This window comes from Zootoca vivipara, chromosome 4 (genome assembly GCF_963506605.1).
Source record: "Zootoca vivipara chromosome 4, rZooViv1.1, whole genome shotgun sequence".
Classification (NCBI taxonomy): domain Eukaryota; kingdom Metazoa; phylum Chordata; class Lepidosauria; order Squamata; family Lacertidae; genus Zootoca; species Zootoca vivipara.
This window is the reverse complement of record NC_083279.1, coordinates 93,580,823-93,605,455: the sequence shown is the minus strand read 5'-3', so window position 1 is coordinate 93,605,455 and position 24,633 is coordinate 93,580,823. Positions and strand designations below refer to the sequence as shown.

The 24,633-nt window shown below is 46.4% G+C and overlaps 1 protein-coding gene across 4 annotated transcripts in view; it reads right to left on the bottom strand.

Moving 5' to 3' along the window:
* Window positions 1-10,977: 10,977 nt before the first annotated feature.
* The window catches only part of NARS2 (asparaginyl-tRNA synthetase 2, mitochondrial), a 46,371-nt gene continuing 32,715 nt past the window's right edge, over window positions 10,978-24,633 (bottom strand). For 2 of the 4 annotated variants that reach the window (XM_060273909.1, XM_060273912.1), the window contains exons 8-14: window positions 24,088-24,186; window positions 22,509-22,546; window positions 18,151-18,217; window positions 17,443-17,580; window positions 13,853-13,950; window positions 13,373-13,399; window positions 10,978-12,083 (exon numbers count right to left, since the gene is read on the bottom strand). In XM_060273909.1, the coding sequence (XP_060129892.1) occupies window positions 11,939-12,083; window positions 13,373-13,399; window positions 13,853-13,950; window positions 17,443-17,580; window positions 18,151-18,217; window positions 22,509-22,546; window positions 24,088-24,186 (612 nt within the window). In that variant the 3' untranslated portion in view covers window positions 10,978-11,938. The remainder of the gene's footprint in view (window positions 12,084-13,372; window positions 13,400-13,852; window positions 13,951-17,442; window positions 17,581-18,150; window positions 18,218-22,508; window positions 22,547-24,087; window positions 24,187-24,633) is intronic. The other 2 variants (XM_060273911.1, XM_060273910.1) reach the window with 2 other exon arrangements.

Sequence of the window (24,633 nt, the reverse complement as noted above, 5' to 3'; positions counted from 1 at the left end):
CTGGAGGTTAGCTTGCAGATAAAAATAAGAGCAGATAAAAAAAGTGGGTTGGGAAGCAATTAATAGATTATATGTGTGTTATATATGTGTGTGTGATATATGTTATATACCTGTAAGCACGCGCAAACATACAGATAATTACAATAAAGTACAGCACCAGCGCCCTTTCATAGAATCCTAGAATTGTGGAGTTGGAAGGGACCCCAAGGGTCATTAGTCCAACCCCCTGCAATGGAGGAATCTCAACTAAAGCATCCATGGCAGATGGCTTATCCAACCTCTGCTTACAAAACCTTTCATTAAAGCCTACTGGAACAAGGTCATCTTCACCTGCCGCCAGAAGGACAACAGGGAGGAAGCTGGTTTAAGTTATCTAGGCAGGGAGTTCCAAAGTTATCTGGGAGCAGCCACTGAGAAGGCCCTCTCCCACATCCTTACAAATATTCTTGCTTAAGAAAACAATATTATTATTATTAGTATTAGTATTTAAAAACATTGTTATTATTGCCTAGCAAAATAATGATAATAATAATAATAATAATACTTTTATTTATCCATTAATCCATTTATGAATTGCATCCCATAAAACATTCCGAAGTGATTTTGCAGTAAGAATATCAACAGTAAAAACTATTTCATCTATATATAAAAAACAACCCAAACCCACAGCAGTAATGACACATATGGGGGAAGGGCAGTTTAGAATTTTAAATAAAGTTTTTATTCAGTTAAAAAAAATGTTCATATTGATAAGATTAATTACTGCTAAAACACAGACTCAAGCAGCAAAAGTCAGGTGGTTAAATCTAGGGCAGGCAGAAATATTAACCCCGCCTTTCCGTATCACACCGATTGCCAAAAACACATCTGGAGGGCCAAGTATGGGGATGTCTGCTATAGAGACTTGGCATCTCCAACTGCAGAGGCAGAAGACAGACACAGAAACAGGGTTTTCAGTGTGGCTGCCCCTGTTATATGAAGGAGCGTTCCCGCTAGGATGACAGGTGCTCGCCACCTGCACTTTCTGAAACATTTTGAGACATCCCCCCCACCGCCAACAAGCTTCGCCAGATGGATAAGTCTCCGACACCTTTGTATTGTTAAAAAAAATATCTGCTGCTGTTTCCTGTTTTGGTTCTTAACCGTTTGGTAGCTGTTCTTGTGTTTTGTGCACCACTTTGAGAAGATGTGTGGAATTAACCAATAATAAATAAATAATTGTTTATACCCCGCCCATCTGGCTGGGTGATGATGAAATTCTGGCTAGTAGTCACTATAACCTTCTCTTCCATGAATCTGCCTCATCCTCTTCCAAAGTTATCCAAGCTGGTGGTCAGCACTACCTCCTGCAGCAGCGAGTTCCATAGTTTAACAATACAGTCTGCTGCACAGAGGACCTTTTTGCATCTCTCCCGAGTAGCTCAAATATGTTGTGCATCTTTTCCTCTGTCTCGAATCTCCCATTGTTCAGCTTTACTGGACGTCTCCAAGTTGTAGTATTATGAACACCCAGCTGCACATTCCTGCATTGCCTGGGGTTGAGCTAGATGACCCTCAGGGACTGGCCCCTTCCAACTCTACAATTTGTGATTCTGCATTTGCTAGGAGGGCAACTTTGGACAGTGAGCGTTGCATTTTAAGCCTCTTTCTGTCCCTCTCTCTCTCACACACAGTTGTGTAGCAGCAATGCCAGTAGTCCGGGGTATTTCCTGATGGTGACAGCCATGCATCTCCTTAGATTATACCATAACCCTTATAATTATAAAATATTAATAACTAGGGCTGCATTGCAACAATCTCCATGTGTTTCCTTTCTGTTAAATTTCTGTGCGCATACACGGGCAAATGGTTTGGAGTGCTCCGATACCCTATTTCGGAGTGACTTAAAGCATGTTTACCCTGAAGTTTCATTGCACATAACAGAACTTACACACTGTGTTTTCAGCGCTCCTAAATGTTTCGCTTTGGAGCACACCACGGCTTTAAAAAACCCAACCCTCCTCTTTTTATGCTGAGCGGTCAGCCCAAGGACACTGGAGGCAAGGACCCTGTTGCAGAAATCGTAAAGGGTCTTCGACTGCCCACGACCGCCAGACCACTACACGAATGCAAGAACGCCTTGCTACCCACAAACCCCACTGCAAACAACTCGTCCAGGTTATCTACAGAGGAAGTCCCGACACCTTCCCAAAAGACACCCACTTCTCCATTCCTGCCAAGTCATTTCTTGAGGGTTGGTTGACCACGCACATTGCTCAAACCGGTATCTTTCAAGAAATACAATTCCCAGAGCTTCTTCGTGTGAAAAGGGGAGCTGCGATCAGGTTAGGCCCTGCCGTGCCGCACCCCGGACCATTCCAAGCCCTCTGTCTGTCAAGCTTGGCTGGGTGTGGGAACCTCATTTTGCGCAGGCTGTGTAGAAATTTCGCCCGATGTGCAACTCAAACTCATGACCCTGGGATTAAGAGTCTCGTGCTCTACCAACTGAGCTAGCCCAGCTACCAATGGACAGGCCAGCAGTAGCTTACGTCCATCCACCTTTCAATTACAGTGAAGATACTGATTTTGCACTTTTAAAAAAACAATGACTTGTGCCATCTATTGGACCCAGGCTGCCACTGCACAAGTAACATTTCCCCTCTATGTAAAGAGAGATGCTGTTACTTAATTAGAGCTGTGTGCGTTTCGTTATAAATACAGTCGAACCTCGGCTGTCAAACGTAATCTGTTCCAGAAGACGGTTCGACTTTTGAAATGTTTGACAACCGAGGTGCAAAGGGCTGTTGGCAATTCCAACAGTGAAAATTGAAAAACACACAGCGGAAGTTGTTCCGACTTCCAAGGCGCGTTTGAAAACGGAAGCAATTACTTCCAGGTGTTCAGCGTTCGGGATCCGAAACATTTGGCTTCCGAGATGCTCGAAAACTGAGATTCCACTGTATGCTGAAGCAAAACCACCACCACCACCCCTAAAGATGGTTCAGCTTCCCAAAAGCGGGCATGTGTGCATGCATTAAAAAGAGCAAGTTTCTAGCCCTCATTGATACCAATGTGTTGTTGTTGTTTAGTCGTTTAGTCGTGTCCGACTCTTCGTGACCCCATGGACCATAGCACGCCAGGCACTCCTGTCTTCCACTGCCTCCCGTAGTTTGGTCAAACTCATGTTCGTAGCTTCGAGAACACTGTCCAACCATCTTGTCCTCTGTCGTCCCCTTCTCCTAGTGCCCTCAATCTTTCCCAACATCAGGGTCTTTTCCAAGGATTCTTCTCTTCTCATGAGGTGGCCAAAGTATTGGAGCCTCAGCTTCACGATCTGTCCTTCCAGGGAGCACTCAGGGCTGATTTCCTTAAGAATGGATAGGTTTGATCTTCTAGCAGTCCATGGGACTCTCAAGAGTCTCCTCCAGCACCATAATTCAAAAGCATCAATTCTTCGACGATCAGCCTTCTTTATGGTCCAGCTCTCACTTCCATACATCACTACTGGGAAAACCATAGCTTTAACTATACGGACCTTTGTCGGCAAGGTGATGTCTCTGCTTTTTAAGATGCTGTCTAGGTTTGTCATTGCTTTTCTCCCAAGAAGCAGGCGTCTTTTAATTTCGTGACTGCTGTCACCATCTGCAGTGATCAAGGAGCCCAAGAAAGTAAAATCTCTCACTGCCTCCATTTCTTCCCCTTCTATTTGCCAGGAGGTGATGGGACCAGTGGCCATGATCTTGGTTTTTTTGATGTTGAGCTTCAGACCATATTTTGCGCTCTCCTCTTTCACCCTCATTAAAAGGTTCTTTAATTCCTCCTCACTTTCTGCCATCAAGGTTGTGTCATCTGCATATCTGAGGTTGTTGATATTTCTTCCGGCAATCTTAATTCCTGCTTGGGATTCATCTAGTCCAGCCTTTCGCATGATGAATTCTGCATATAAGTTAAATAAGCAGGGAGACAATATACAACCTTGTCGTACTCCTTTCCCAATTTTGAACCAATCAGTTGTTCCATATCCAGTTCTAACTGTAGCTTCTTGTCCCACGTAGAGATTTCTAAGGAGACAGATGAGGTGATCAGGCACTCCCATTTCTTTAAGAACTTGCCATAGTTTGCTGTGGTTGACACAGTCAAAGGCTTTTGCATAGTCAATGAAGCAGAAGTAGACGTTTTTCTGGAACTCTCTAGCTTTCTCCATAATCCAGTGCATGTTTGCTATTTGGTCTCTGGTTCCTCTGCCCTTTCGAAATCCAGCTTGCACTTCTGGGAGTTCTCGGTCCACATACTGCCTAAGCCTGCCTTGTAGAATTTTAAGCATAACCTTGCTAGCGTGTGAAATGAGGGCAATTGTGCGGTAGTTGGAGCATTCTTTGGCACTGCCCTTCTTTGGAATTGGGATGTAGACTGATCTTCTCCAATCCTCTGGCCATTGCTGAGTTTTCCAAACTTGCTGGCATATTGGGTGTAGCACCTTAACAGCATCATCTTTTAAAATTTTAAATAGTTCAGCTGGAATATCATCACTTCCACTGGCCTTGTTATTAGCAGTGCTTTCTAAGGCCCATTTGACTTCACTCTCCAAGATGTCTGGCTCAAGGTCAGCAACCACACTACCTGGGGTGTACGAGACCTCCATATCTTTCTGGTATAATTCCTCTGTGTATTCCTGCCACCTCTTCTTGATGTCTTCTGCTTCTGTTAGGTCCTTACCACTTTTGTCCTTGATTATGGTAATCTTTGTACGAAATGTTCCTTTCATATCTCCAATTTTCTTGAACAGATCTCTGGTTTTCCCCATTCTATTGTTTTCCTCTATTTCTTTGCATTGCTCATTTAAGAAGACCCTCTTGTCTCTCCTTGCTGTTTTTTGGAAATCTGCATTCAGTTTCCTGTATCTTTCCCTATCTCCCTTGCATTTTGCTTGCCTCCTCTCCTCCGCTATTTGTAAGGCCTCGTTGGACAGCCATTTTGCTTTCTTGCATTTCCTTTTCCTTGGGATGGTTTTCGTTGCTGCCTCCTGTATAATGTTACGAGCCTCCATCCATAGTTCTTCAGGCACTAGTTCTTCAGGCACTCTGTCCACCAAATCTAAATCCTTAAACCTGTTCCTCACTTCCACTGTGTATTCATAAGGGATTTGATTCAGATTGTATCTTACTGGCCCAGTGGTTTTTCCTACTTTCTTCAGTTTAAGCTGGAATTTTGCTATAAGAAGCTGATGATCTGAGTTACAGTCAGCTCCAGGTCTTGTTTTTGCTGACTGTATAGAGCTTCTCCATCTTTGGCTGCAGAGAATATAATCAATCTGATTTCGATGCTGCCCATTTGGTGATATCCATGTGTAGAGTCGTCTCTTGTGTTGTTGGAAGAGAGTGTTTGTGATGACCAGCTTGTTCTCTTGACAGAACTCTATTAGCCTTTGCCCTGCTTCATTTTGAACTCCAAGGCCAAACTTGCCAGTTGTTCCTTTTATCTCTTGATTCCCTACTTTAGCATTCCAATCCCCTGTAATGAGAAGAACATCCTTCTTTGGTGTCATTTCTAGAAGGTGTTGTAGGTCTTCATAGAATTGGTCAATTTCACTTTCTTCAGCACCGGTAGTTGGTGCATAAACTTGGATTACTGTGATGTTAAAAGGTCTGCCTTGGATTTGTATCGAGATCATTCTGTCATTTTTGAGATTGCATCCCATCACAGCTTTTGCCACTCTTTTGTTGACTATGAGGGCCACTCCATTTCTTCTACAGGATTCTTGCCCACAGTAGTAGATATGATAGTCACCCGAACTGAATTCACCCATTCCCTTCCATTTTAGTTCACTGATGCCCAGGATGTCGATATTTATTCTTGTCATCTCATTTTTGACCACATCCAGCTTACCTCTATTCATGGTTCTTACATTCCAGGTTCCTATGCAATATTTTTCTTTACAGCATCGGACTTTCCTTTCGCTTCCAGGCATATCCGCAACTGAGCGTCCTTTCGGCTTTGGCCCAGCCGCTTCATCAGCTCTGAATCTACTTGTACTTGTCCTCCGCTCTTCCTCAGTAGCATGTTGGACGCCTTCCGACCTGAGGGGCTCATCTTCCAGCGTCATAACTTTTATATGCCTGTTGTCTTTGTCCATGGAGTTTTCTTGGCAGGGATACTGGAGTGGCTTGCCAGTTCCTTCTCCAGGTGGATCACGTTTAGTCAAAACTCTCCACTATGACCTGTCCATCTTGGGTGGCCCTGCATGGCATAGCTCATAGCTTCTCTGAGTTATTCAAGCCCCTTCGCCACGACAAGGCATTGATCCATGAAGGGGGATACCAATGTATGACTGACATTTTTCAGGGTGGCTGGATGTGGTCTACATATTTCCTCGCCCCTTGCCCCTTACTATCAGAAACAGGGCAAAACTATGTACAATGGTACCTTCATTTAAGAACAACTTGGATTAAGAATGCTGCAAACCCGGAAGTAGGTGTTTTGGTTTGTGAACTTTGCCTTGGAAGCAGAACATGTTCCGCTTCCAGTTGAGTGTGTTCCATTTGTAAATTGAGTCCCCCGCTGCTTTGCCAGTTGAGAATTTGGGTTACCTTTGCAACTCAATTTGTTCCCGTCCTGAAAACACAGAACATATGTATGGCTTTGGTGCTGAGAGGCTGCAGCCTAGCAGTGCAAACCAAACCTTCAAAATTGCAAAGGAAATTGCGTTTTTCTTCCCCTCTCGTCTTCCTATCTGCCCCATCACCTGCCCCACAACTCCTGCCCTGTGACAGAGCAAGCTGGAGCCCCTCCTTGCTATGACAGACAAGGGAGGCTCACGGAGAGAGGGAAGGAATAACCAAACACTGTATTATCTCCCTTGTTCCCGGTGGTGTTGGTTTTTTTAAAAAAAGATATGCGTGCCATTCAATTTTTACCAAAACTTGAAATTGATGAGCACAACTCAAATTAGGCCCATTCATTTTAATGTGTCCCGCTCAGACATGAATCTCACTGGGCCCACCCCCTCTCTTTCAACCTAACCTACCTCAAAGCATACCCTCCAACATTTGACCGGTGAAAACAGGGACGTCCTATTCCATAATAAGAATATTTTTATTACAGTCATACCTCGGTTTAAATACGCTTCGGTTTGAGTACTTTCAGTTTAAGTACCCCGTGGACCCGTCTGGAACGGATTAATCCACTTTCCATTACTTTCAATGGGAAAGTTCGCTTCAGGTTAAGTACGCTTCAGTTTATGAACAGACTTCCGGAACCATTTGTGTACTTAAACTGAGGTGCCACTGTATATATACCCTGCCCACATGACTGGGTTGCCCCAGCCACACCAGGCGGCTTCCAACATATCCTGAATGGGGTAACTGTGCCCCTGAAGGACCAAGTGCACAGCCTGGGAGTCATTTTGGACTCACAGCTGTCCATGGAGGCACAGGTCAATTCTGTGTCCAGGGCAGCTGTTTATCAGCTCCAACTGGTATGCAAGCTGAGACCCTACCTGCCTGCACACTGTCTCGCCAGAGTGGTGCATGCTCTAGTTATCTCTCGCTTGGACTCCTGCAATGCACTCTATGTGGGGCTACCTTTGAAGGTGACCCAGAAACTACAACTAACCCAGAATGCGGCAGCTAGACTGGTGACTGGGAGCGGCTGCCGAGACCACATAACACCGGTCCTGAAAGACCTACATTGGCTCCCAGTACGTTTCCGAGTACAATTCAAAGTGTTGGTGTTGACCTTTAAAGCCCTAAACGGCCTCGGTCCAGTATACCTGAAGGAGCGTCTCCACCCCCATCGTTCTGCCCGGACACTGAGGTCCAGTGCCGAGCGCCTTCTGGCAGTTCCCTCGCTACGAGAAGCCAAGTTACAGGGAACCAGGCAGAGGGCCTTCTCGGTAGCGGCACCCACCCTGTGGAATGCCCTCCCACCAGAGGTCAAAGAGAACAATAATTACCAAACCTTTAGAAGGCATCTCAAGGCAGCCCTGTTTAGGGAAGCTTTTAATGTTTGATGGATTTCTGTATTTTAATATTCTGTTGGAAGCTGCCCAGAGTGGCTGGGGGAACCCGGCCAGATGGGCAGGGTATAAATAATAAATTATTATTTATTATTATTATTAATATATAAAAATATAATAAAACAGGCATCCCCAAACTGCGGCCCTCCAGATGTTTTGGCCTACAACTCCCATGATCCCTAGCTAGCAAAACCAGTGGTTGGGGAATTGTAGTCCAAAACATCTGGAGGGCTGAAGTTTGGGGATGCCTGTAATAAAACAACGAACATTTAAAATAGGGCTGCATTTGGGTGTCTTCTAAAGGTTGTATACTGTAGTTACTTATCTTCTTGGCTCGGGGGTGGCATAACTCCATGCCTTCGAACATTTCTCTGATGAAAATAGAGATGACGTAAGGAAAAGCAGGACATTCCGGGATCAAATCAGAAACCGGGACGGCTTCTGTCAATCTGGGACTGTCCTTGGAAAGTAAGGACACTTGAAAAGGGTTGTTGCGAAGATAAACAAGGAGACCTGTATGCTGCTCTGTGTTTGGAGGAAGGATGGAAATAAATATTGTACCTATGCAAAGAAGCTTTGGCTAAATTGGAGAATTACTCCCCTTCCCAGCAGCTCTTTCCACACGCCCAGTCAGAATATTGGCACGCTTTGCCAATGACAACAAACTTACAACTGGCACTTGTTCCACACCGGGAAAGAATGGATCGAAATATTGCACAAGCGTTTTAACAGGGCAAGCCAAGACTGCCGGTTTCCAAGTGTGGAACTTTCCTTCTCGCTGCTGCACTGCGAAAGGGCAGGCCTTGCCTGCCAAAAAAATAAAATAAATCCCTCTTAATTAAAACATCAAGGCATCGTTATCCCCATCATGCAAATGGGGAAACTGAGGGAGAGGCCTCTTAAGCAACCGCGCCAAATTTCTACAGCATTTCAACGACCGGCAGAGAAGAGTTAAGGCCTAGGAGTCATCCTTTAATTGATCGCGCCAGGATTGTCTACGAGTCAAAACAAAACATACCAGTCTATCATGGCAAGATGTCACTGATAAGCTGTTTGAACCAGGACGCTGAGGAGTTCGGTGGGAGGTGTTAAGGAAACCACATCGCTCTAGAATTCCAGAACCACCTGCCAACTACTTAAAAAAAAATTACGTCAAGATCTTCCAATATCTAAAGGGTTGTCACACGGAGGACGGAGCAAGCTTGCTTTCTGCTGCTCCGGAGAGTAGGACTTGAGCCCAGGGATTTATGTTTCAAGAAAGGAGATTCTGAATGAACATCAGAAAGATCTTTCTGACGTTAAGAGTTGTTCTGCAGTGGAACCGACTCTCCTTCCTTGGGTGTGGCAGCTAGATTGGTGACTGGGAGCGGCCGCCGAGACCACATAACATCGGTCCTGAAAGACCTAAACTGACTACCAGTATGTTTCCAAGCACAATTCAAAGTGTTGGTGCTGACCTCGAAAGCCCTAAACGCCCTCGGCCCAGTATACCTGAAGGAGCGTCTCCACCCGCATCGTTCAGCCCAGACACAGAGGTCCAGCTCCGAGGGCCTTCTGGCAGTTCCCTCACTGCGAGAAGCGCAGCTACAGGGAACCGGCAGAGGGCCTTCTCGGTAGTGGCACCCGCCCTGTGGAACGCCCTCCCATCCGATGTCAAAGAAATAAAAAAGTATCTGACGTTCAGAAGACATCTGAAGGCAGCCCTGTTTAGGGAAGTTTTTAGTGACTGATTTTTTAATTTATTTTTTAATATTTTGTTGGAAGCCGCCCAGAGTGGCTGGGGAAACCCAGCCAGATGGGCGGGGTATAAATAATAAATTATTATTATTGTATTATTATTGTTGGAGGTTTTTAAGCAGAGGTTGTCATGTATGAGGTAGTTGGGATTCCTGCATTGCAGGGGGTTGGATTATATGACCCTTGGGGGGGCGGTCACTTCCAACTCTATGACTTGTCTGAAAATCCTGAGATACAAAATTAGATGATGTGCAGTTAGTTCAGAGGGGTGGGAATCTCAGGTCCAGGGGCCGGATGTAACTCCCTATGTCTCTCTATCAGGCCCTTGGAAGTCCTCCAGGTCACATGCCCTCTTCCCCAGGCCAAACTCTCTTCACCCCACAAATGCTTTTGTCCAGCTGGCAACTCTTGATAATGCCTCTCTGCATGTCCAAACAGAGCAAAGAGAAGGGTGGATGCGGAAACTAACCTGCTGTAAAGATGGGGAAATTTACATACAAGCTCCGCCCATGTTTTGCCTCTGGCCCCACCCACTATTGTCACAGGGCCCTTGGAAGGTTGCCCTGAGGGGCAATGTGGCCCTCAGGCTGAACAAAGCTCCCCGTGAAAGCTACGACCTTGCTGAACCGCATGCTAAGCTGCTTGCTGCCTTTTAACCGCTGGCGGGGGTGTAAGAATGAAGCGGAGGTTTGAGAGAACGGCTGGCAGCAACCCCTTCTGGTTCTTATCCAATCAAGGTGTCATTTCAATTCATGCAGCGGTTCAGTTTCCCTAACAAATTCCCCGTGCAATCCCTGAGATACTCAGAGAGACTCTTGCAAGCAACGCTGTGACTTTCAGATGGGCGCCGAGCAGCAAAACGGAAGCAAGGCCTTGCCTGCAGTGGTGCTCTGCCACCGAGCTGGATTCGGAGGAAATTCCGTCTGGCCAAACACTTTTTACCCAAGAAAGCGTATCGCAAATTTTGCAGCGGCGCTTAGGGACTGTGCCGCTCAGCCCTTGCGCAACCTGGGCCCTCCACGTTTGCTTATTCCATGGGAAGGCAAATTAAGGCCCGGGGGCCGGATCCGGCCCAATCGCCTTCGAAATCCGGCCCGCAGATGGTCCAGGAATCAGCATGTTTTTACATGAGTAGAATGTGTGCTTTTATTTAAAATGCATCTCTGGGTTATTTGTGGGTCATAGGAATTTGTTCATTCATCCCCCCCCCAGAATATAGTCTGCCCCCCACCCCCAGGTCTGAGGGACAGTGGACCGGCCCCCTGCTGAAAAAGTTTGCTGCTGACCCCTGGTTATTTGCTTCAACAATTTATATGCCATTTAACTCTGTTGCCTCTAAGTGGCGTACAGGGAACTCCCCACTTGCACATGCTCAGCACACAGACGCCCGCAGGCGCATGTGCCGTTTTGGGCAATGAAAGGAGGCAGGGGAGGAATAGACTTGCGAGCGTCCCACTGACACATGGGGTGGCCAGGAACAGAGCCCCCGCGTTAAGGGGCGAGATCCCCCTGTACCGTAAAAAATTGAAGATAAATTCAGCTAAAACTAACCGCAAAACCAGAAGAGAAAGAATACCGTTCTTGAAATAACTGATGAGATAAAAATCTCTTCGCCAGGCACCAGAAGGGGAATTAGTCCAATATCAGCACAGAATTGGACACAGTCCCTGGTGAATAAGAGTAATATGCCCAAGGTACGGGGGACCACTAATAGTGGTTCATCTCCCAGCTGCCATCGACCCCAGCCAGCATAGCAAATGGTCAAGGAAGATGGGAGTTGGGGAGCCCAACAAATTCTGGAAGGCACCATGTTTGAGGAATGGCTGGCATCTCTCTCTCGCAACCTTCAGAGTATGTTGCTTCTTATCCCTCCGCGTTGAGAGCTTGGCGGTCAGCCCAAATGCTTCTCGCAGACGAATGGACACAAGGTGAAAGTTTAATTGTGTTCATTCGAGTTATGGCCAAAGACAAGGCAATTGTTCTCTCCCATCCCCTCCAACAGTCAGTGAGTCCTACAATGCAAAGTGCTCTGCGGATTTAAAAACAATGCAATAATCCAAAACTATCCTCTGTTCCAAATGTCTTCGGTGCGAAGTTTACCATAGTATTATCCAACGCTAAAAAAGGGGATGGGGGGGACAACATTGCAGTTTTGTCAGCAGGGCATGGATTCGTAAAAACGAGCAACGGCGGCATCTTCGGGAAAGGCTACAAAATGCAGGAGTGTGAAAACCGCGGGAAGGGGATGACGTCTTTGATGTTCTCGACTCCCAAGATGCAACGGAGGTACCGCTCAAATCCCATTCCAAATCCACCATGAGGGGTTGATCCGAATCGACGCAGGTCTATGTACCTGGAATGCAAGGCGGCAGATCAGTTATGTTTACCAATACTTGGTTTGATCCAGCAAGCCTCTGTTCCGGTTCCAGTAACTGAGGAAGTTGTCTCATTCAGAGTCAGAGAATTGGTCCGTCCAGCTCAGCACTGTTTCCCTTGCTGGGAGCTGCTCTCCAGGGTTGCCTCCTAGCCATACCTGGAGATGCTTGAAATTGAGCTCATGGTTGTCTACACTGACTGACAGCAGCTGTCTGGGGTTTCAGGTAGGGGAGATTCCCAGCCCTGTCTGGAAATGTCAAATGCAGTTACAGTACTGAGAAAGACGAGCAACCACTTTCCCCCTCTAAAATCGTTCCGAAGGTTTGTTTCTGGCCAACTTATTTACTTTAAGAGGTAGAATGGTAAAGGTAAAGGACCCCTGGACGGTTAAGTCCAGTCAAAGACGACTTTGGGGTTGCGGCGCTCATCTTGCTTTCAGGCCGAGGGAGCCGGCGTTTGTCCACAGACAGCTTTTCCGGGTCATGTGGCCAGCATGACTAAACCGCTTCTGGCGCACTGGGACACCGTGACAGAGGCCAGAGCGTACAGAAATGCCGTTTACCTTCCTGCCACAGCAGTACCTATTTATCTAATTGCACCGGCATGCTTTCGAATGGCTAGGTTGGCAGGAGCACGGGACAGAGCAACAGGAGCTCACCCCTGTCGCAGGGATTTGAACTGCTGACCTTCTGACCGGCAAGCCCAAGAGGCTCAGTGGTTTAGACCACAGCGCCACCCGCTGAGGGAGAATGAAAGCTCTGTAACTCACTTTGTCGGGCAGGTCAGGGGGTCCCAGGGGCAGGAACGCAGAAGACCATCATTCAACAGTGGATCGCTCTCCATCAGGAGGTTGTGGACTCTCCTTCCTGGGAGGTTTTTAAGCAGAGGTTGGATGGCCATCTGCCATGGATGCTTTAGTTGAGATTCCTGCATTGCAGGGGGTTGAACTAGATGACCCATGGGGGTCCCTTCCAATTCTACAGTTCTATGGTCCTATGTCCCAACTGATGCATTTAGCAGGTACGATGGGCCATCGCAAAACTGTGCTCCACCACAAGAGACTGAAAAAGGATTTGTTCTCCCCTCCAGGCTGCAAAGGTTTGGAATCATGAACTGCAGTATAAGAAGGGACCCCCAAGGGTCATCCAGCCCAACCCCCTGCAATGCAGGACTCACAGCTCAAAAACCTTGGACAGATGTGCCACCCAAAGGAGGGGGATCAGATCCACCTGGGCAACACTATGAACAAAGCCTGGCCGTCCTTACCATTGGTAGGTGTCTTCAAGCCCCAGCCTGTGGAACCAAGGGGAAAACATCATGAAAGCAACATACAAAAGGCCTTATATTATGGGAAACCGCTTTGCGAAAATGTGCGTATTAGTCAAAAAGAAACGATAGTGGACACAGGAGATTTTCAGAGGTGGGCGTTAAGATGAATAGAAAAACAGGCACTTGAGACAACAAGGCAATGCACAGCGGTGAATTTCTGCCCCCCTCCCCAGCCCAAACACATTTGTGAGAAAGGGGCTGCAACAATATATATTTTTTTGCATTTCTGCATATTGGACAGATTGCACCGACGAGTCTGGCATGCCAAGGAACACATCCCCCAAGAAGCATCTGTTCTGTCTGAACACGCGACCGGCCTCTCCCCTTTAATCGCTGGCGTCCTCAACAGACCCTCCTTGACCAACTGTCCAAAAGCTCCCCCCACAGTAAGCCAGAAGCAGAAAACCTCTCCCTGACCTCTGTAGGCGGGACTGTAGGAAATCGGGTCGGTCTTCCCTCAGGCTGCCTCCGCAAAGTTCCCCGACTCCTGGTACAAGGAGGTCAACTGCCGCCACCTTTAAAGGAAAGGGGAATAAAGGAGTAAGTCTCTCTCTGAATCGTGTATCTAAGTTGGCGTTAGCCAGTGCGTATACTAATGCTGAAACAGGACCGTTTTATTCTGCTTTTTAATTACGGGTGTTTAAGTTTTAAAGTCGTGCAATCAGGTTTTGTACGCTGTAAATCAAACCCAGCTTGGGTTTTGTGTATGTATGATTACGTATGTATGTATAATTAATCACTTGCATTAGTTAGTCCCTTTACAGAAAAAAAGAAGTCTCAAAGCGACTTAGCCACAAGATAAAATGCAAAACAGGTGAAATCAATTAAAAGCCAATTAAAGCAAAACAAAACCCAACGGCAGCGAACAATGTGCATTCCTAAAATGCTCACTCTTCTCATTGAATTGCTGGATAAATCCGGTTCCACCCCATTAAGGCATGACAATGTGGTGCCATTCAGATGCTGCTGACTGACAGCTCCCATGACCCCTGACCTCTGGCTGTGCTGGCAAGGGCTGATGGGAGTTGGAGTCCAAAAACACTGGCTATCCCTGGCCTAAGTAGTAAGCAGGGATACTAAATCACAGCAATTCAATGATTAATAGGAGTATCAATAGGAGTATAGCATCTAGATCAAGGGAAGTAATAGTACCACTTTATTTTATTTTTATTTTTTTAATATAATTTTTATTAGATTTTAACAAGAAATACAAGAAAAAAGAAAAAGGCACAAAAAAGAAAAATACATAAAAAAACGACAAAAAAAACAAAAAAAAACAGATTCAGACTTCCTCATTTCCCCTTCTTGAGTTCTTATTGTTAAAAATAGTTCTCGCATTTTCCCATTCTAACTTCACATTCTTTTTTCTAAATTTCAACTTTTTCATCTTTTTCATTGCTATTATCCATTCTCCTTGTACTTTAACCTCTTTTCTCTTAACATCCTCTCTCCAAAATTATTATTATCTAATCCGTAGTCTCTTTCCCTTACCCAAAAATATATAAGATTCACATCCTAATTTATTACCCATTTACTTCCACCCACACAACAAAGTTCCCACCCCCCCTTCCCTGGAATCGAAGTCTCCAGATGAATCAGCCAGGTTCTTCATACAATCCTTAATACATTCCGAGATCAGACCATATTATTTCAGACAATACCAAATAATCCAAGACCTCTCAACCCACCCCTAGTCTGTCCCATACCAACTTTTGCCGAACTCTTGCCCCCCTCTTCTGTAATCCCATCACTTTGTATCTTTGCACCTTTTCATCCTCTTTCTGCCCCCCAACTGTTTGTGTCCTCCCCTCTCTCACCGGGGCGCTGATTTTCCCAACCTCTTTTTTGGGGTGCTTTTTTGCTTTTACCCTCTCCTGTTTCACTTCTCTCACCAGTGAAACAGTGTTTTCTCCTACTTTCCCTCCCTGTTCCACCCCTCCCACCAGTAGAACAGTGTTCTTTTCAGGAAATAAATCCATTGGTTCAGCATATTGTCCTTCAGTATTATCTTTCTCCTCTTCTATGTTTTTTACATACGTCACTCCAGCACAGTCCTGGTCTTCCAATCTTTTTTCTTCTCCCTTCTCCTGATCTTCTATATCTGTTGGATCCTGTGTTTTACAGTCAAAAACAAATGTCTTGACAGTCTCTTCTCTCAGAAAGTTTACATCAAGCTTGGAGATGCTCACTTGCTTAGTAAGATCCAAAATTGTTGCCAATATTAAGTCCCACTGTGTGACTTCCTGTCCACTCTCTGGAACCTTCTCTCCTATTCCTTTGTCTAAAACCTCCTCCATCTTTGTACAGACCGGCCGTGGAGTTGAAATTTTAGTCCAATATATATGAAAAGTGAACAAATAGGCAAAAAGCCAAGAATCCAGTCCCACTTGGTCAGAATCTCTCTCTTTACTCCTTCTTTTCCTCAGAGTCAATACTGAGCAGCCTCAAGGCAAAACAAATCCTCTTTCACTGTTTACAGCTCTCAGTCTCTCACATTCAGCCAGACACATTCCTTTGTATTGTGACGTTAATCAGCAAGCTGACTGATCTTTCCTTTGACCCGACTCCAGGCTCGCAGGGGGCTTTTCTCATGCTGGATCTCAGTCTTTTGCAGAGATAAATACACCGCTTACTTTTTCCTTTACTCTGCCTCAGGAAAAAGCTCTTTTTACAGCATTTCTGGGTTTTCTAGCTTGCTGCGATCTTTAGTTACTCAATCGGGGGGAGATGACTTCCCTTTTTAATCTCCGCCTCCCACTGCCAAATTCTTGTTTCAAATTGATTGGTTTCAACTTACTTCGTCCAGATCGTAACTTTTTCAGGAAGAATCCACCGCCTGCAGGTTGGAGGCTCGGAGCTTCGCTTCTTGGAGGTAACGATGGTATGCCTAAAATGGCTCCCGCGACTGCCACTCGGCTGGCTCTCAGGGGCTCTTGCGGGCTTCCTGGGCAGCTGAGGAGTCGCTTCTGGAGCTCCGCCAGGCAAAATTTGCCCCCTGGACGCTCAACCAGGGGTATTTACGGGGATCCGCGTGCCCCCGCGGATTTCCCCCCCCTCCGCGATACCAGAAACCTCGCAGCGCGAGGTTTCTGCGCCTCCATTTTCCAGCGCGGCAGACCGGAAGTACGTAATAGTACCACTTTATTCTGCTCTGGTCAGACCTAACCTAGAGTACTGTGTCCAGTTCTGGGCACCACAGTTCAAGAAGGATACTGACAAGCTGGAACGTGTCCAGAAGAGGGCAACCAAAATGGTCAAAGGCCTGGAAATGATGCCTTATGAGGAACGGCTTAGGGAGCTGGGCATGTTTAGCCTGGAGAAGAGAAGGTTAAGGGGGGCCATGTTCAAATATATAAAAGGATGTCATGTCATATAGAGGAGGAAGAAAGGTTGTTTTCTGCTGCTCCAGAGAAGCGGACACGGAGCAATGGATTCAAGCTACAAGAAAGAAGATTCCACCTAAACATTAGGAAGACCTTCCTGACAGTAAGAGCTGTTCGGCAGTGGAAATTGCTACCAAGGAGTGTGGTGGAGTCTCCTTCTTTGGAGGTCTTTAAGCAGAGGCTTGACAGGCATATGTCAAGAATGCTTTGATGGTGTTTCCTGCTTGGCAGGGGGTTGGACTGGATGGCCCTTGTGGTCTCTTCCAACTCTATGATTCTATGCCTATGCAGCAAACAGAAGCTTTGGGAGTTCTGCATGGTGCCCTAGCCAATCCTCTCCTTTCCTGGGAGATCATGGGTTGCAGCCAACGTTAGTCCTACTCAGAGTAGACCCACTGGAATTAATGGACATGACCAACTTTTGGACGTTTGTTTCAACGGGTCTGTTTCGAGCTGGGAACTCTATTAATTCTCACCCACCACACACAAACATCCCCCCAAGACTAGGGGCATCAGAAAGGCAGCGCTGGACCAGACTGCTTCATTCCAGAAACTGTATTAAAAGCAAGATGCAAAAGGGTAATATCCTGCACTGCCTGGGCATTCTTAACTTGGAACTCTTACTGTATGTTGGGCTCCGTCTTCGTTGTCCCGCATATAGAACGGCTTCAGGTCATATGGATAGTTGAACACAAATACGGGGATCTCGCCGCAGTGCTGGACCAAGTATCGCTCATGCTCACTCTGAAGGTCACGACCCCACTGGAAAAAACAAGAGAGCGGAAAACAAAAATTATTAATACTCAGGCCTCGGTATTCCCGCTCCTGACATTTAGTTTTTCAAAGAAACCCTCTGTCAGAGGTTATTGCGGCTACTCTAGAGTAACGACGCTCCACATGCTTGTCTTTTAATAGTCTTTATTGGTGCACTCTATTTACAGTGTAACGGGGTGTTGGAAACATGTCTGCTCATTCCGATCCAGAATCCGGCACTGCCCCCCTGCGCGACTTCCCCCAACATAAGAGTCGCGGGACAGTGAGTCTCCTCCCCTTTCTCCTCCTCCGTAATTCCGGAACCGGGGGAAAAGGTCTACGCTCCGTGCTTTCCCTTTCCCCCCTTTCTCCTCCTCTCTCTTCCCGCCTGTGGAGCCGGGGCTCTCCCATGTTGCTAGAGACCTGGCACTCTCTCTCCCCGTTTCCTGACTAGCCTCTCCAGAGCCCGCGCTTCCATCGCTGCTTGGGGAGGAGCTGCTTCTGATGAGAGGGGGGGGGTACTCTATACTCTCTTCCCCTTACACTCTCCTTCACAAAAACACACAAGGCAACACTCACCTCTGGTTTGTAAATGAATTCTTGGTGAGCTCGCTTTAAAATCTCTATCGCTTCTGTGTAGGACATCCTAGAAGGTGGGAGAAAACCTGTTGAGAACTTGGGCTGTTTCATTCTGGGCACACATTTATTTTAGGACGGGGTGGGGGAGCTCCCTGCCGCAAAGGCTACCCCTGAGGCTCAGGTGGCCTTGGTAATAATAATAATAATAATAATAATAATAATAATAATAATAATTTATTATTTATACCCCACCCATCTGGCTGGGTTTCCCCAGCCACTCTGGGCGGCTTCCAACAAAACATTAAAATACAATAATCTATTAAACATTAAAAGCTTCCCTAAACAGGGCTGCCTTCAGATGTCTCCTAAAAGTCTGGTAGTTTTTTTTCTCTTTGACGTCTGGTGGGAGGGCGTTCCATAGGGCGGGTGCCACTCCCGAGAAGGCCCTCTGCCTGGTTCCCTGGTGGCCTGGAGTGCCTTCTATCAGCTTCGGCTGGTGGCCCAGCTGTGCCCCATCTGGACAGGGATAGCCTAGCGACTGCTGTCTATGCTCCGGTAACTTCAAGGTTAGAGTACTGCAATGCATTCTAAGTAGGACTGCCTCTAAAGACGGTTCGGAAACTTCAGCTGGTGCAGAATTCAGCAGCCAGTTTGCTCACCGGGGCAAGATAGTTTGAGCATATTACACCGTTTCTGGTCCGACTGCACTGGCTACCGATTAGTTTCCGGGCCCAATTCAAAGTGCTGGTTTTGACCTATAAAGCCTTAAACGGCTCAGGACCGCAATACCGCAAGGACTGCCTCTTCCCATATGAACCTACCAGGACCCTGAGATAATCTTCTGAGGCTCTCCTTCATGTGCCTCCTCCTCGAGAGGTCCGGAGCGTGGCAACACGAGAACGGGGCCTTCTTTGCAGTGGCTCCCCCCTGGGAAGTTCGCCTGGCGCCTTCATTACACACCTTTAGATTCCAGGCAAAAACGTTCCTTTTTAATCAGGCCTTTTAAAATGTTTTTTTTTGTGGTTGGGGCTATTGGGTTGTTGTTTTTATTCTTATTAAGTATTTTCTGGTTTTATATTTTCATTTTATTCAGTGAACCGCCCCAAGACCCCTGGGTATAGCGCAGTATATATATTCAATCAATCAATCAATCAACTTTACTCTTTACCCAGGCCTTTGGCCATCAAATAATCTATTTCCCGTGAAAATGTGTTTGGGGGGGGGAGCTGTTCTTATGATTATTAAGCTCTGTATTATGTTTTTATTATTAAGCTGTGCAAATTATGTTTTTATTGTTGTACACTGCCCTGCTGCAATAATAATAATAATAATAATAATAATAATAATAATAATAATAATAATAATAATAGGGTAGGCATGCCACTTTCTGTGCTGTTTGAAAGCAAGGCTATTTAAAAGCCCTTTTGCAAACAGCTCCTCACTGCTCTCTGAACCTCTGGTTGCAAAAGTGATTTCAAACAGCTCAGACAGTGCTTGGGCCCACCTGCCAAATTTGGCCCGTCAGGGGTGGGGAGATAAAAGAGCTGGCCTGCTGGTGAGAATAGGTCCCCCCACCCCCATTTCAGAACAGGTGATCCCCTAACATGCTCATTTGGGGAGGGAACGCAGCTCAGTGACTTTACACGCAGAAGCTCAAAGGCTCCATCTCTGGCACTTTTAGTTAAAAGGAGCAAGGAACAGGGACTGGGAAAGACCTCCCTCTTAAGACCCCTGAGGAGCTGCTTTCGGTCGGAATAGGGAATGCTGCACTAGCTCGACAAGAAAGGAGTACAGCTCATTGGAAGAGCAGCTGCTTTTCCAGCTTTATTTCTGAAGAATAAGGCGGCAGAAGGCCCCAGATTCATTCCCCAGTGGCAACTCCACTGTGTCCAGTTCTGGGCACCACAGTTCAAGAAGGATACTGACAAGCTGGAACGTGTCCAGAGGAGGGCAACCAAAATGGTCAAAGGCCTGGAAACAATGCCTTATGAGGAAGGGCTTAGGGAGCTGGGTATGTTTAGCCTGGAGAAGAGAAGGTTAAGGGGTGATATGATAGCCATGTTCAAATATATAAAAGGATGTCGTATAGAGGAGGGTGAAAGGTTGTTTTCTGCCGCTCCAGAGAAGCGGACACGGAGTAATGGATTCAAACTACAAGAAAGAAGATTCCACCTAAACATTAGGAAGAACTTCCTGACAGTAAGAGCTGTTCGACAGTGGAATTTGCTGCCAAGGAGTGCGGTGGAGTCTCCTTCTTTGGAGGTCTTTAAGCAGAGGCCTGACAGCCATATGTCAGGAATGCTTTGGTGGTGTTTCCTGCTTGGCAGGGGGTTGGACTGGATGGCCCTTGTGGTCTCTTCCGATTCTATGATTCCAAGTAGCTAGATAAGACTTCCTCAACCTCGGCCCTCCAGATGATTTGAGACTACAATTCCCTTCATCCCTGCCACTGGTCCTGCTAGCTAGGGATCATGGGAGTTGTAGGCCAAAAACATCTGGAGGAGCAAGGTTGAGGAAGCCTGAGCTAGGTGGACTAGGATTTCTTGACAGCTAACGGCAGTGCGAGTTAAATTCTGCTGCCCTGGGAACACTGTAGCATCGCTCCGTGGGAAGCCACAAACAGGCAGTTTGGAAAAGGAAAAAGCCACAGCCAACTGAGCCAAATACGACACACTTAAAATGAAAGCAGCCTGGTCTGCGGGTTTGATGTCACAGCCAGAGCACATTTCGGGCCGGAGGAACGATTAGCATTCATTTCTGCACTTACCGGCACAGAGAATGCGTCTCTTAAAGCTTACGACATAATACATGCAAGGGCTTATGACGAATGCCTGGCAGCTTTTTAATTTATTAATTTTTTAAAAGAAAAACCACTCGGGGGAGACAATTTCAACTGGAAAAGTGATGGGAGAGTTGGTGGCACTTAACCCCCCCCCCTTTCCCTGCTGCTATTTCTCTGCTCTAAATCATCCCCATTCTGAGGCAGGTTGTCTCGAGGGATGCTGTTAAATATTTGCCACCTCCAGATGTTCAGCTACAACTCCCATCATTCCTGATCACCAGGTCTTGCTTGCTGATGGGAGATGGAGTACGACAATATTTGAAGGGCTGCAGGCTCCCTCCCCCACCTGAGATAGGCCCTTTTTAATCCCTGCAAAGGTTCTGCGATGCCCTCAACACACACACTGTAGGCTTAAATGGAACATATCGCTTAAGAATCGCTTTCCCCTTCGTGAAAACTTCAATACTGAATGGATTGAATCTGTCATGGATGCTTTAGCTGAGATTACTGCATCTCAAGGGGCTGGGCCAGACGATTCTACGAAAGGAAGACTAGAGTCCACCCCAGTAATGGTAGGATTAATACTTCTTATTTTATTTGTTAAATTTGCATGCCGCCCGTCATCCGAAGATCACAGGGTGGTCCACAAGATCAACATGAAAACTCAAAATACAGAATAGGACAAAAGCAAAATAACAACCCCGCTGCCACAAAAACCAACAACTTTAAAGGCCACAGAATGTTGCTTGGCCAAATGCCTGGTGGAAGGGAAAAGCCTAAAGATACGTAATGAAGGTAACCAGCTGAGGCTCCTTGGGGAGAGGCTTCTACAAATGGGGAGCCACCACAGGAAAGGCCTGTTCCTTATGTTGTTGCATAGCTGCCAAGTCTCCCGTATTCCCCGGGAAACCCCCCGTTTCCCCAGCTGTTCCCAGCCGAAAAAACGGATTTTTTTGTTTTCCCCCGGTTTATTCTGGCACGGCGGCCATTTTGGAACTGGGCAGAGCATGCTCAGAAGCGACTTTTGATGCTGCTTTGCCCAGTTCCAAAGTGGCTGCAGCGCGACTTCTGGTGCGGCGGCCATTTTGGAACAGGGCAGAGCAGCATCAAAAGTAGCTTCTGAGCATGCTCCGCCCAGTTCCAAAATGGCGGCAGCGCTACTTTAAGTCTGCTACTTCCGGCCCAGTCCCTTATTTTTCAGGCCGGAACTTGGCAGCTATGTGTTGTTGTCCTCTAGACCTCTCAAGGGGGAAGCTGTGGGTTGTGGGGCTGCATGCGCTGCCCATGCCTCCATTTGTTCAGTGAGCATGAGAAAGGCTGGTTACCCATGTATGCCTATACAGAGCTCTACCATGTGATGACACCCCCCCCCCCAGGACTAGCATAGGAACTCTCAGCACCCTTAGAAAACTACAGTTCCCAGGATTCTTTGGGGGGAAGCCTGTCAGCTTAAAGAGGCATGTTACTGCTTGAAATGTACCGTACAGGATACATTTCATTGTGATATAATGAAAAAAGCTGGAAAACTTCAGCCGTAGCCGACAACAAACAAGAATGCCGATGTATTTTTGCTTACGTTATGAACTGGTTCTTCAGCATCCGTTCCACCTTCGCCTTCGGGAGAGGAAGAAACAATTCACAATGGCTACCGGAAGAAGAGTTCAGAAACCAGCACAAGTTTCACATTTGTGTTTTTCGGAAAGGCTTTCAGAATGGAACCGAAGATTTGCACATCTAATCTAAGCGGGAGATCGGTTTCCATTTCTGACCGAAACCAGAGTCAAGACTACCCGGGGAGGTTTTCCACATGGAAAGCTGAGTTATGCTGTTTCAACCAACGCACAAGGGACAGATGGTGGCTTCGTTTTGCATTGGGAGGGTCTGCTGGCTGTGGGAAGGAGCTAGGCAGAGCACCCACAACAAAACGATCTGTGCCAGGTCAGGCCGAAGGCTTACCTGGTCCATCCAATCCAATCATCATCATCATCATCATCATCATCATCATCATACTTTATTATTTATACCCCGCCCTTCTGGCTGGGTTTCCCCAGACACTCTGGGTGGCTCCCAACAGAATATTAAAAACACGATAAAACATCAAATATTAAAAAGTTCCCTAAACAGAGCTGCCTTCAGATGTCTTTTAAAGACACTTTATGCCGCTCGAGTCAGGAAGAGAGCAGAGAGAATTGCTGTAGACCCTTATAGCTTTTTTCCTTGTGCCATCAAATTGTTGAATCTGTAGTTGTGGGTGGAAAGGAGGCCAGTTGGTGGTATGGGGTCTTTTTTGTATTGTGAGGGGAATACTGTTTGTATGAGGTACGTTTTTCTTTACATTGCAATGTAGTCGAAGCAAAATTCCAAGTATGGTTGATACTTGGCCAATAAATTATTCTATTCTATTCTATTCTATTCTATAGTCGGATAGTTGTTTATTTCCTTGTCATCTGATGGGAGGTGTTCCACATGGCAGGTGCCACCACCGAGAAGGCCCTCTGCCTGGTTCCTTATAACCTCACTTCTTGCAGGGAGGGAACCACCAGAAGGCCCTTGGAGCTGGCCCTCAGTGTCTGGGCAGAACAATGGGGGTGGAGACGCTCCTTCAGGCACATAGAAAGGCCATAACCAAGACATGAAAGCCATAACAGAACCTAAGAGGTTTGCTTTAGTCACCATCTCTCTCTCTCTCTCTCTCTCTCTTTAAGCAAAATAAAAAAATTCCTTCAGTAGCACCTTAAAGACCAACTAAGTTTATATTTTGGTATGAGCTTTCGTGTGCATGCACACTTCTTCAGATACACTAGAAACAGAAGTGTCAGACCCTATATATATACAGAGGGTGGTGGGGGTGGGTGGGAATGGGAGATGGGCTGATGGGAGTGGTAAACCTGTAGATGGGTGTTAATGGCTGCTGATGGCTGCAATTAGTCCTGGGCTAGTCCACCCTCTGTATATATATAGGGTCTGACACTTCTGTTTCTAGTGTATCTGAAGAAGTGTGCATGCACACGAAAGCTCATACCAAAATATAAACTTAGTTGGTCTTTAAGGTGCTACTGAAGGAATTTTTTTATTTTGCTTCGACTCAGACCAACACGGCTACCTACCTGTAACTCTCTCTCTTTAAGGTAATAGAAATCTTTTCTTTCCCTTACCTCTTGACCAGGAGCTACGTGTTTATGAAAAAGCTCAGCATCGCGAGGGCAACTGGACAGAACCGCGTCGGTCACTTTCTTGAAAAGGTCCTCCATAGCCTAAGGAAAAGTGAGGGAGCCGTAGATGCACAAGGTACATGCAAGAATACAATACTTCTTAAATTTATTCCACGCTTTGGGTGGCTTAAATTCTCCACATACGGACGCCAACACCACACCACGGTTCAGCAAAACATGAACATTCCCAGCTGGATGAGTTTGGCAGCTTTGAGGTTTTACTTAACCTCAGTTTATCACCTTGCCTGGAGTGAGAAAACTGCTTCCTAGTTATCAATATTTTTACTTACGTTTTTGCATTCAACTTTTCTGGCTTAAGTGCGATCATTAAAAGAAATATTGGTTTAAAAATACAGCCCTGCACAAGAGAAGGTGGCGAAAGTTGGCCTCTTCTGAACTCCAGCTCACCCAGAGAGTGGAAAAAACTAATTTTCTGCTTCATGCCACCCACTTTTTTCCCCCCACGCAAGAGAAAGTTGTTTCTTCTGC